The sequence below is a fragment of the Nicotiana attenuata genome, unplaced genomic scaffold, assembly GCF_001879085.1.
Source record: "Nicotiana attenuata strain UT unplaced genomic scaffold, NIATTr2, whole genome shotgun sequence".
In the NCBI taxonomy this organism is placed as follows: domain Eukaryota; kingdom Viridiplantae; phylum Streptophyta; class Magnoliopsida; order Solanales; family Solanaceae; genus Nicotiana; species Nicotiana attenuata.
The window spans coordinates 491271-505011 of record NW_017670526.1 but is presented as its reverse complement, the minus strand read 5'-3'; the positions used below and the strand labels follow the sequence as shown (position 1 = coordinate 505011).

The 13741-nt window shown below is 40.1% G+C and overlaps 1 protein-coding gene across 1 annotated transcript; it reads right to left on the bottom strand.

Annotated features, from left to right (window-relative positions):
* Nucleotides 1–10094: 10094 nt before the first annotated feature.
* LOC109240570 (binding partner of ACD11 1-like) lies at nucleotides 10095–13139 on the bottom strand. Its single transcript, XM_019407223.1, has 5 exons — nucleotides 12966–13139; nucleotides 12496–12599; nucleotides 12222–12297; nucleotides 11037–11120; nucleotides 10095–10960 (listed from the first exon to the last, which is right to left on the bottom strand). The coding sequence occupies exons 1-5, from the start codon at nucleotides 12969–12971 to the stop codon at nucleotides 10331–10333; spliced, it is 900 nt and encodes a 299-aa protein (XP_019262768.1). The 5' UTR covers nucleotides 12972–13139; the 3' UTR covers nucleotides 10095–10330.
* Nucleotides 13140–13741: the final 602 nt, after the last annotated feature.

The window sequence follows — 13741 nt, the reverse complement described above, 5'->3', positions numbered from 1 at the left end:
TTATGCTATAACCGTTGCACAATTTTACCCACTCTCACACCTCTCGGTAGAGAGAGTGATTTTGCCCAATTGACTCTCTCGAGACCAAATGGGTAGGCAAATTAGGACAAGCAACTAGGGTTCAAGTAGGGTGATTACTCTCTCGAGATTTAACCCGTTAATTGGGACTATCATTTCTCATGAGTCCATCCCAATTCCTTGTTGGGTCAATTTTGGAGACTTAGACTCTCTTTCTCAAGAAGAGTCAAATCCACAAAGCACAAATCAGTGTTTGCAACCACCAATTTATAGATTAAAACATAAAATCAACCCAAATAGCAAACACCCATAGTCAATCTAACCCTAGATGGCAACACCCATCAATTACCCACACTAGGGTTGAGCCACAACCCTAGCTAATGGGTTTAGCTACACATGCTTGGAAGAGAAAATGAAGAAATAGATGAAGAACAAGACATAATAACTAAATACTAAATTAAATTGCAAGAATCTATCGTTAATTTGAAGCTAAGATGCCGAAAATGGCTACAAAAGTTGTTCTCAAGAGCGCAACTGTGTTCTGAATATAACAGATGACCTAAAAATGGTAAAATGTCCTATTTATACTAGGTTGGAAAAACTGGACAAAAATACCCCTGCGGGGTCAGTGCGGGCCGCGCAAAATGGACCGCGGCCGCACAAGGCTCTTGAAATTCAAAATTTTAGCTCTCTGAAGTTGGGCTTTGCAGACCGCGTAAAATGGACCGCGGCCGCGGAGGGAGTTGGCGCGGTCCGCAAAATAACGACTGCGGAGCGCATGGCATTGTCTTGGCAAAATTGTAGTCCTCTGAATCTCTTGACCGCGGACCGCACAAAAGAGTAGTGCGGCCGCGGAGCCCTGACCGCGGACCGCGAGATATGGACCGCGACCGCATTGCCCTTGAGCCCAGTTTGCCAACTCTCTGAATCTTCTAGTGCGGCCACATACCAATTTGCGTGGTCCGCACTAGGCCTTCTTCCCTTGGATTTCTTGGTCTTTGATACTTGAACAAGTTTCACTCCTTTTTGAGCCGATCTTTGACATTTCGTCGCTTTGTCGATCTAACCTGCAAACAAGCATAACCTGTGAGCCTTTTGGGACTATTTTGTACAAATATATGATCAAAGCATAGGCAAGTAGGGGCATAAAACATGTTAAAATCCTAACTTATCAACATAGCCGATCCATCACCGGTCTGTGCTGCAACACCCGGCGAAACTACCCCAACTAGCTGAGCTGCTGGAGTCTGAAACTGGGGAACCATCTTCTCCGGAGTGTGAGTAGCGGGAGTCTGGGCTCCTCCCCCAGCCTGAGAGACGGCTAGTGCTATAGGAAATGTGCCGGCCTGAGCAACACTCCCCATAAGGCCTACTAGACGGACCAAAGCGTCCTGAAGTACCGGGGTGGCGATGAACCCTCTGGAACCTGAGCTGGCCCTGCTGGAACGGTCTAGGCTAGAGCCTCCTCATCAAACTCTACCTGAGGCTCCGCCACTGGTGCTGCTGCTCGAGCTCTGGGCTGAGCCCTTCCCCTTCCTCGGCCTCTAGCACGGCCTCGGCCTTATCCTCTGCCCCTTGTAGGAGCTTCTACTGGGGCTCTGGCTGCTGCTCAGCTGAAGAAGCGGTACGTGTTCTCGCCATATGCGAAGGAACAAGAGTAGAGAGTTCAATTAGCATTGAGAGATCAAATCGCACGACAGAGAAGAATAGTAGTGAAATTGTTCCTAAACTCTGTAGCCTCTGAGGGATAAGCACAGACGTCTCCGTACCGATCCCTCAGACTTTACCTAGCTTGTTTGTGAATTGTGAGACTTAGGCAATCTAGTTCTCTGATACCAACTTGACACGACCCGAAATTCCCACCCTCGGGACCGTGATGGCGCCTAACATCGCACTTGCTAGGCAAGCCAACGTTAGAGTTTTATTAACTTTTTTCCTTTACATTTCACAGATTAAAAATCAACAAACTAAATCAAGTAGAAGTAAATGCGGAAGTACGTAAATAACATTTTGTCTATATACTATTAACAATACCATAGCTGTTACTACTTCCCGGAATATGGTGTCATAATCCACGAACATACTATGAATATCTACAAACACCGGTCTGAAAGGAATCACATCTATTTTGAAAGAAAAGAAAACAGGAATGTAGAAACATAGGAGGGGACGCCAGGGCCTGCGGACGCCAGCAGAACTACCTTGGGTCTCCTAGATGAAATGTCTGCAACCGACCTATCGATCAGCCACTACAAGCTCCGAAATCTGTAGAGAAGGTGCAGAGTGCAGTATTAGTAAAACTGACCCGATGTACTGGTTAGTGCCGAGCCTAACGTCGACGAGGTAGAGACGAGACTACGGCGGGGCAATCACAACATAACCTGTATATAGTGTGTAATAAAACAGAAAGAAGTACGAAACAAAATGAAACTGTAACTTGCAAGGAAAGAATTCAAAGCTCCGGTATCTCATCAGTACTCAGCTATATCCAATCCTTAAGTGTAACGCCAAATTACAGAATAACTTGCACAGTAGAAGAGAGAGACATAAACACATAAACTGATGCGGCGCGCATCCCAATCCCACCAGATAATCAATATCAATATGAATATTCACCCTTATTACTCCATTTCAATCCACCCTTATTCCTCCTGTTGCGGCGCGCAACCTGATCCCACCGTACAATAGTAATTCACCCTTATTTTTCCTCAACATACCACCCTTATTACTCCTGTTGCGTCGTGCAACCCGATCCCACCAAATAATAACATTTCACCCTTATTACTCCTCAATATATCACCCTTATTCCTCCTGTTGCGGTGCGCAACCCGATCCCACCATATCAGTACCAATAACACTATAAGGTCAGGAATTTCACAACTTAGCTCAAAACTCTGCATAATATTTAAACCTCAAACCAAAGCAAACAGAAAGCCACACAATTGTGAAACTTCACTCAATTGATACTACACAGTGAGACCAACCCAAAATATACCATAAAACACTAATAAACCAACTTAATCCATTAATGTGATACAATGAAACTACGATATAACTAATACCTTCAATAAAGAAAACAACATCTAACAAGTAGCAATTAAACATGGAAACACCAATAGGCATGTAGCAGTTAAGACAGGAAGACAATATATCAAGAACGGGGAAAGAAAATAGGCAAAACAGATAATTTGGTGGCGCATAGGTACTCATCACCTCACCTATACGCCACACACATAGATTTTCACATAGCAAATAAGTCGGGATCCCTAAACCCTCAAGTCAAAGTTAGACACAACATTTACCTCAATCCAACGGCCAACTCAATGCTCAATTACCGCTTTTCCTCTAGTTTCCACCTCCGAACCAATAGAATCTAGCAAATTATCAACCAAACAATTTAATTTAAGCCTTAGGAACTACCCATGATAGCAAGGAATTCAATTTAGGCCATTTTTGAAAAAGTCAACACCCGGGCCCGCTTGGTCCAAACCCAAAATTCGGACCAGAATCCGATTACCCATTCACCCCCGAGCCCGGATATACAATTGGTTTTGGAATCCGACCTCAATTTGAGGTCTAAATCCCCAAATTTCAAAATCCCTAGCTTCTACCCAAAAATCCCCAATCCCATCATGAAAATCTTAGATTCTAGGTTGAAATCTTGTAAAATGAAGTGAAAGATTGAAAGAAATGAGCTAAGAATCGCTTACCTATGATTTGGGGAAGAAATGGCCTTGAAGAAATCGCCTCTAGGGTTCTTGGGTTTGAAATTTGAAAGAATGGGAGAAAAATCCAGTCTAAGCCCCTTTTCATCAGCTGTAGATGTCGCATTTGCGACCTGAGCTATGCGAAGCTAGCAATTACGAAGGGGATATCGCAATTGCGAAGCCCTTCACAGTCCCGCTGCTTTCGCAAATGCGAGGAGAGTGTCGCAATTCCGATCACTGAACCTCGCAAATGCGAGTAAAAGATCACATTTGCGATCCTTGCCCCTCCTAGACTCCCTTCGCAGTTGCAAAGGTAACCTCGCAAATGCGAGAACTGCTGCCCAGCTTTTCTTCGCATTTGCGATGAAAGCCATGCAAATGCGGAACCTGCAGGGTTTGCAATTGCGATGCCTGATCTCGCAAATGAGAGATTCGAGGCCTGCAACAAGTTCAGCTATACCAACAAAATTTTCTAAGTTTCAAAACACCTCGTAGCTAATCCGAAACTCACCTGAGCCCTTGGGCTCCAAACCAAACATGCACACAAGTCTTAAAACATCATACAAACTTGATCGTGCGATAAAATCGCCAAAATAACATCTAAAACTACGGATTTAACACCAAAACACATGAAATTCTTAAGAACACTTCAAATTCCTCTTTTCTCAACCGGATGCCCGAATCACGTCAAATCAACTCCGATTTTTACCAAATTTCACAGACATGACTTAAATATTATTTTAAACCTGTACTGGGCTCCGGAACCAAAATATGAGCCCGATACCAATGAGATCACATTAATCAAATTCTTTAAATCATTAGATTTTCAGACTTACAATGTTTTTATCAAAGAATCATTACTCGGGCTAGGGACCTCCGAATCCGATTCTGGGCATACGCCCAGGTCCCACTTTTTACTACGGACCCACAGGGACCGTCAAAATACAGGTTCGGGTCCGTTTACTCAAAGCGTTGACCGATGTCAACTAAAATCAACTTTTTAGGCAAAAAATTATTATTTCATCAATTTTCCACATAAAAGCTTTCCGGAAACACGCACGAACTGCGCACACAAATCGAGGAGGAATAAAATGAGGTTTTGAAGGCCTTGGAGTTCTAAAACATAAGATGACCCTTTGGGTCATCACAATGTAAGTGCATCTTACATACTTTCTCACATGTGAATATACATACTTGTGAAATACTTGCTCACTTGTGATTTATTTAACACTACATGTAGGTCAATAATCCAAACAACGGTGTTAATCAATTTTTGAAAGACATATCTTGGGGACCCGCACCTACGGTCACGACTATGTCTAAATATTGTGTGAATGGTTACAAATTTCACACCGAGGAATGCTTAAAGTATAAAAAAAGCAATAACGGTGGGGTGTGTGTTAAAGGTGGTGAAAACAATCAGGATGGGAAAATAATTAATATGGTGTGATCGAAGAGATTCTAGAATTGTCCTATTCAGGTTGGCAAAATAAGAAGATCATACTTTTCCGATGCAAGTGGTTTGAACCAACACCTAGAAGAGGTACAAATGTACACTCGCAGTACAACATTGGGGTTAATAAAAAGAGGGAGTATGATCACTATGATCCTTTTATAATTGCAGAAAAAGTTAGGCAAGTGTACTATGCTCCATATCCATTGCGGAGGGATAAGGCTGATTGGTTGGTTGTAATCAAAACAAGCCTGTTGGTAGGGTGGAAGTTGGTAGGGTGGAAGTTGAGAATGTGGTGGATGTTGCTTACCAAAAAGATACCTCAAGTGTTAACCAAATGGTGGATGATCAGTTAGAAAATTACTTGGAGCATCCTCAACGCATATTAGAAGAAGTTTATATGGAGGAAATAACAATCATAGAAAATATGGATGAAGAATCACCAATTGAAAATGAAATAAGTGAAGAGGAAGGATTTCAAATGAGGAAGGATACGTCGAAGACGACTAGCATGTTAGTTTTTTCAAGCGCCCTCAACTTATATAGATTTATATTCTCAATTCTAACATTTATTTTAATTTATGCAGATGACCGGTAGGGGTCGAGGTAGGTCTAGGAAGGATAAAAGGCCTATTGATCATGATGATGGTGCTACACCCTCGCTTCCTTCCACTCCACACTTGCATCCCTCTGGTTCTGATGGACGACAACAATCTTCAAGGCACACATCTATTCCACCACATCCATCTACTCATCAGACTACCTACCATTCACCCTCCCAGCAGTATTATTACCATTCTCCGTCATAAGGCTATACCCCGCTTCCTCCATATGATCCTACATGTAGTTATATGGGTCCATCGAGTCAGCAGTCACAGGGCCATGTGGTATGCCCGTCATCTGCTCCATTTGCTTCATCACCAGCTGGATCGCATCCATCTACATTTCAGCCAGCCGGATCGCAGTAGCGGTTTGGATTGCAGCAGGGGTCTAGATCGATACAGGGGTATGGATCGCAACCATCTTCATCAGGACCCCGTCTCCCTCTCTACGAAGTTCGTCTCCTAGCATTTCTAGACTTCGTCTTCGGGATAGTAGCGCTGAGCCAGATGCCTCCCCATCTTCCCACGCTTAAGATTCATCGGAGGATAGTGATCCAGATGAAGTGCGGTATGATCGTTATCATAGGATGATCATCAGGCCTGAGGGCAATGGGTAAGATTTATTTATTACTTCTTTATTTTTGCTGAATTATATTAGCTACTCTTGTTTATTTAATATAATTGCTATGTTGCAGGTTCATACCTAATCATCAGGTTACAAAGATAATCACTGAAGTTCTTGGTCAGTTGTATGATGCACCCTATTTGACTTGGAGTGACTTTCCACCGGAGCTCGTGCAGCAAATTTTTAACCAATTTAAGATTTTAATACAATTCTTATCTATTTAAGCATTATATTAATAATATTTTCATATAATGTTACATTATTTGCAGACTAAGTGTGCCTGGGAGGACCAGTATAACAGTAAAATTTGTGCAAATTTTGTGTTCAAATGCCGTAAGTGACTATCTGATTCCTTCTGCTCTGATCGAAAGAAGAACAAGAAGCCTTCATGGGTTCTACCGTATTTAGGGGAGGATCTGCTGAGGCAGTGGACCACCGAAAAATTCGAGAAGAAGAGTGAACAGGGAAAGAAGGTCCGAGCATCTAAGAAGGGTGGCTCCTTGCACTGTGTGGGTGCAAGGAGCATGGGGGCCTATGAGGAGACTACTGGTAATTCCTTAAAATATTTACATCTATTTTTATCGAACTATATTTATATATTTTAATTTAGTTAATAAGTTTTATTATATTAGTAGGAAAAAAAATATGGGAGGAAGATGACTCATGATGAGTTCTTCATGGAGACTCACATCTGGAAGAAGAAGGCACCGACAGATCTAACTAGATGGGTCGAGGACTGGGCGGAGACTGCATATGTAAGTTTCATAACTACTATAAATGTTTATAATATTATATAGTTAATAATTTTCTATCTTCTAAATAAAAAGTCGCTACAAGATTAATGTGGAGGAGTACACTCACAGCTTGCCACCGAATGAGCAAGGCAAGCGACCACCCCTTTCAGACGAAGAAGCGCAGAGGATATGGTTGGATGTTGTCGGTGGTCCTAATAAGGGGATAGCATACGGCCTTCCAGAGAGATCATTACGGCGCTACAGGGCTGGATTGCAAGGTATAGGGACTTCCGCCCAAGGCGAGACAATTGATAGGCCGACTATCTCGTCTATGGAAAAGAAGATCGCAAAGCTGACGGCAGAGCTCGAAGAGACAAAGGCTAGAGAACAAAAGAGAGATAGAACAATTTGGTACTCTTCAAGTTCAGCTAGAAAAGAGGGACGAACAATTTAATCTCTTTCAAGGTCAGCTGGCCAATCTTCTTGCTAGTGGTGCTTTCCCAATTCCCCGGTCTTGTGAGCCTTCTCCATGTGCTAATCCTTCATCCTTCGAACCATGCCGAAGATGAAGGTTCTAGTAGTGAAGATGGAGATGATGCAATGTAAAACACTCATTGAATGGTGTGTATTGCTAAACAAAGTCTTGAACTTGTGAATATTTAGTTGGGAATAGTTTTGAATGATGATTGTATTGTTGATATTATTTTGTAATTGAACATTTGCATAGTTGTTGTTGTGGTTGGCGTTGATGTTATTAGCGTTGTTGGTTAAATGTTGTTGTTGTTGTTAGTTAATTGTTGTTGTTGTTGGTTAATTATGGTTGAATGGCAGCAATGTAATGCTGCCATTATAGGATGGATGTTGGTCGTAATTGGTAGGTGGTGTAGCTTAAAAGCAGGCATATTTTGCCTGGTTTTTACCCAGAAAACCGACCGTAATCGGTCGGAAATATCATTTTTTCCCGTAGAAATTCAAAACAAGTAACCTCTGCTTGATGAGACTCCTCACAGAATCCATATCCGGTTCTGGAAGATCCGGTTCTGGAAGGACTTTTCCGACCGAATTCGGCCTGAAATTTCAAATGAAATCTCCAGATTCTTGAAATTTCCGACCGAAGTCGGTCGGAAATTTTGAATTTAAATTTATTTATTTAAATAAATTAACAATTTGTTAATTTTAATAAATTAACAATTTATTACAATTTACAAATAATTATATATTTAAATAAAATTATTTTATATTTAAATTCCGACCGATTTCAGTCGGTATTTGAAAAATAAATAAAATATTTTTTAATTAATACCGATCGATTTCGGTCGGTATATGTAGTTTGGTTGTCAGTCAACAGATTGAACTAACCGACCGTTTTCGGTCGGAAAATTTCGACCGATTTCGGTCGCAACACCTTAGCGACCATCATTTTTCCGATTAATTAAAAGCGGTCGAAAATCGACCGTTTTTCTCAAATTCCGACCGATTTCGGTCGGTTTTCCTGGACGAAATTAGCCATTTTTTCAGTAGTGGGAGTTCCATTTCATGAATCTCTTTTTTCTGAAAATATTTTATCCCGGTAAGGAACAAGTCTAGAATTGAGAGCATAAACCGTCCAATTCATGAATCTACTTTGTGAAAGTATTTGGGGAATACTTTTAATTCATAATAGGGCAGCCCGATGCACTAAACTCCCGCTATGCGCGGGGTCTAGGGAAGGGCCGAACCACAAGGGTCTATTGTAGTGTAAACTAAGTGCATACTTTGCTCTTCAGCTTTTTCTTGCAAATTCTATATTAGAGAAAATGAATCACATTTTGAGAGAATAAAGCTAGACTCAAATCCTCTTAATTCCTCCATATTAGGGTGCCTTGTATCCCTCTCTTCCGTACTCGTCACCCTATTCTTATATCAGCTACAAGACACAGTTTTGACGAGTATGTGTCAATAGATTTCTGATAGATTATATGTGTATCCCTGTTATGTTTTGATGATCTAACAAACTTACTGATAAGAACCAAATAAGGAACCTGATACACATCCTCAAGAACTTAAAGATCAATAAATCTCCAGTTGGGGACACAGTTCAACTCTTCAGAGTCGAAGGAACAACAGAGGGAATAGATTGCTACAAGTTCCCGAGGAGACTGTACAAGTCAACTGCCCCAACTATAAAGTTGCTGCCTGCACACGCTACAGTACAGAAATAGTGCAGCAGTCAACTTTTTGGGGAATGCCCTTTATGTAACTTGCTTACATCATTCAAAGTGATGTCACAAATGAATTATTAACATCAAGCAAGGTAAAACAAAACACTTGCACATTCAAGAATTGATCAAGCTTTTCTCTCAAGTCATCCATCAATCTTGCAAGTGACTCTCTAGGGCATCAAAAACAAAGAACAACATAGAAACGGACCAGTTCTCCATATTGAGTTATTATATGTCCTTACCTTTGTTGAAGTTCTTTACTTGTAATTCCTACTTAGCTTAGTTAGAAGCATTGCGTAGGAAATCCTTTGTAAATCATAAACCCTTGTGTTTGTGTCTTGGTTAGAGTTAGTCGAGTTGTAAAGTCTTTGTAATAGAGTTATTACAAAGTAGCTTGTAATAGAGTGTTACAAGTTAGTGAGGGATTAAGAGGTTAATTCATAGGTTACATAGGTTGTAATCTAAAGTTGCTCAGTAGTGAAATTGAAATCCTACAAGGGTAGGTCGTGATTTTTTATCCCGTGAGCTGGGAATTTTCCACGTAAAATTCCTCTGTGTCATTTACTTTCTGCAGTGTGCGCGTGTCCTGTGGAAACAAATAGAGAACCTGGTTCTCTATGTAGCTTTGTAGACCCTTAAATTCTATCAATTTCACAATTATGGACAAACAACGTATCACAATATCAGGCGATTTGCCACTTCCAGAATCTGAATTCATAAAAAGCCAAAAACAAATGAAAATATCCTCAAAAAATGAATAAAAGCGACGAGTTCATTAATCGTATGAACTCAAGCCAATCCAGTAATAATATTTTACGTCCCAACGTATAGAATATTCCATGTATGACACATCTCGATCAACCATACATATCAACCTGCCAAATTGAAATAACAAACTAGTGTAAATTGTGCATTTACTTTTAAAATACTTTAGGTTAAGCTTTTGGGGGAAGAGAGGAAACAGTAAGTTCCTGGATTCCGGTTTGGGAGTCATTTGCAGGTTCCTTGATTCCCGGTTTGGGACTCAATGGTAGGTTCCTTGATTCCGATTTGGGACTCATTGGTAGGTTCCTTGATTCCGGTTTGGGACTCAATGGTAGGTTCCTTGATTCCGGTTTGCGACTCAGCATGTTCTTGCACATAACCTTTAGCTGAATTTCTTCCCTTTTCTTCTTCAGCCAGTTTTTCCTTCGTCTTCTGTCCCACTTCCCCGGCAGCCTTAGTGACCCGACTGAAAGCACCCGCAGCCCAAGTTACCCCCGTCAAAGCGTATCTGTTCTTCATGATCGCGGATCCAGCATTGCTAACCGTCTGCTCAGCAGCTGCAAAAGCAGATTTTGACTTTTCGGACACTTGGAACTTCTGGTCCATTTCTTTTACTTTGTGGTTCACTATGGTAGCTCCCGTAGTGATTTTCTCGCTAAGGCCATATTTTTGGTCTAAAGAAGCAACTCTGGCTGAAGTAGTGGATGTGATCTTGTGTTTCTCATCTAATGCCTTGGCTTTGCTAACTGCGTCCTTGCCCAAGATAAAGCCTTTTGCCAACATGCTGCTGACGACGTCTTCCGCTTTTTGAATAGCTGATCCACCAGCAGCAGGTATATTGGTGCTTCCAGTTGGCTGCAGATATAAAAGGTGTATCTTGTGATGGATGAAACCAGAAACCTTGCTTAAAAAAAGATGAAGTTATACGTACAGCTGCTGACACTGAAGCTGTAGGTGGGAGCTTGTACTCGGGTGCAAGGGCTATTGTGATGGACTGATCAACAATTGTAGCTCCCTAATAAACACCAAAATGATCTTATCAATCGCCAAAGCCGAGTGGTCAGGAACACATTTAGAAGCATGCAAGCTAAGTACACAATCAGCTACTCTTATGCTAAAGATGTAGTCACTTTTATCTGTATATCTACTATAAACCTTCAGTTCCCTTACTTCCTTTCTGTTCTTTTTTTCATTCCAGACAACAATGTGTACCAAGTATTCCTTTAGGTACACCATTTAGTAATTCTGACTTTAGTACTAAAACTCTAAAAGTAGAGAAAATTGTCAATAAAATCTTTATAAGATTGTGTGCTTCCTTTTTCCAAACTAACTTTTACAACTAGAAAACTGCTACATTTCAAAAGACTCATCCATTTTTTACACTAAGCTAAATGCAGTATAGTCCATTAACTTTACAAACTGCAGTTTCCCCTAAAGCTATCCAGCTGGAGTAAAAAGGCAAGAGGCAAGAAACATGGATCTAGGCTTGGATGATTAGTCAACTACTTTTGCACAATTCTCTGGCAACACTGGTGAGCTTCAAGACTTTCAGCACCTCAACGTGCTCGGACTAAACTGAAAGCATAGTTTTGCTGTTTAGGGGTTATAGATAAATTCCCAGAGGCAATGCTTGATCTGCCTAATAAACCATCTCCACCCTCCCCCTCCCCTCCCCTCCCCTCCCCTCCAAGAAAAATGAAAGAAAACACTGATACCTTGCGTTGCACATAAATCATATGTACCATTCTCCACCTTACTCGATGCTACTCTTACACTTTTCCAATAGTGACAGTGGGACACCTCAAGTTTCCCATTCCGTCTCACCTCACAAAACAACATAACACTCCGCACAGGCAGAACAAAGTGTAATACATATGGAAGGATCCAAAAAAGGACTAGGAGCTTGTATATTTTCTTCATAAGTGATGCTTGCGAAATTAACTGATACAGAGGTCTTGTACCTATTACAGAGTTATCGTTGTACACTCAAAGACACACAATGTCATCAATTATACAAATAGAAATTTGATTCCTCCAAAAAAACAGTACTTCATCAACAAAGGTAAACAGAACGAAAAATTTACAACATGACAAGATCAATGAAAAGCAAACATACCGAAAGAAGAACTGCCGTCTCTGCACTTTGAGGATCCTTGAACGTGATATAAGCAACTTGAGATCGCTCATTATCACTATAAAAGAAAATAAAAACGCGTAAGGGAATAAAAGAAACCATCAATCAGCTGGCATTGTAATTGGCTTCTTTTAAATTCTCAATAGGCACATTTTCCATAAACGTACTAAAAGTTTATGCAAACATAAGTTGAGTTCTCAAAAGAACAATAAAAAAAAAAAAAAAAAAAAAACAACTCGTTGTCCCAAAAACTAACCTTCTCATCTCAACATATTCAATATCCCCAGAGAATGAAAAGAACTCCTTGATATCTTGCTCTTTAGCACCCAAAGAAACATTGTTCACTTGCACTGTCTTAACCTTCCATTATAAACAACTAGAGAAGATCAGCAAGACGAGAGAACATAAGAACTAAAGGATTTTCTTCTCTTTTTTTTCCCCCTCCATTTTTCTGCTTGGGGTTAAACAACATGAATATTTATCACCTATGGATATATTGCCATAAAATTAAAAGTTACAGGGAATAAATGTACTAGTTAAAGAAAGGTCAGAAACATTAATTAGCGGATATTTATTTCCATTTATTCATTTATTTCTATCAGGTCCACAAATGAAAGCCAATGATCATAGAACAAGAAGTCACAAATGGAAAAATAAATCAGCTAATTTGCAACGACAAAAAGAAAAAGAGAAGCAAAAAACAAGAATATCGAGCTACACACTTACCGACATTGATACAAAACAGACCACGAAATCAAACTAAGAAATATTTGGGGACTATCGGAAAATTGATTTGCAGGAAGAATCACAACGAAGAAGAGAGAGAGAGGTGTAAAATATTATTATGGAGGGGCTAGAAATGAACGTGTTATACGCAAGAGTTGGCGAATGGACGCGTTCTTTTCCTTTCCGTTGGTATATGAGACCTATAACTAATTTTACCCTTTGCCCCACATCTTAATGAACAAACTCGATAAACACTAGTCTTGTCCTAAAGAGAAAGTGAAACTAATTATAACTATTGAAATGTAATAGAAACACGAACTTTTTAATATTTCACTAATATCCTTTGAACAATAAGGTGAAGTGTTAAAAGAGTACTAGTCTTTAAAAGAGAGATCATTTTTAATTATTGGAATGTGATGAATGTTGTGCATGCTCAAATAAATGATTAAAATAACCTTGTATTTTACTCTAGGATATTTATCCAAAAGATGTCCATGAGACTGAGACCTCCCCAAAAATAGTCCCATGGTTAATAGGTCATATTACAAGCCGAAGTCCAATTACACCTCCACTAACATAAGTGCAAGTGAAAAATTCAATTCATTTATTTGGCGTAAATACTGTTTACCCTAAAATTGGATAACAATTGAATTTATACGCGGTTTTAAGAACACGTGATATAACTTGGTACAAATTAAGAAGAATAAACTAGTATTGATATTAACGATGAAAGAAATAATGCAAATCAAACGAATTGAACAGCCTTGGCCCTCGAG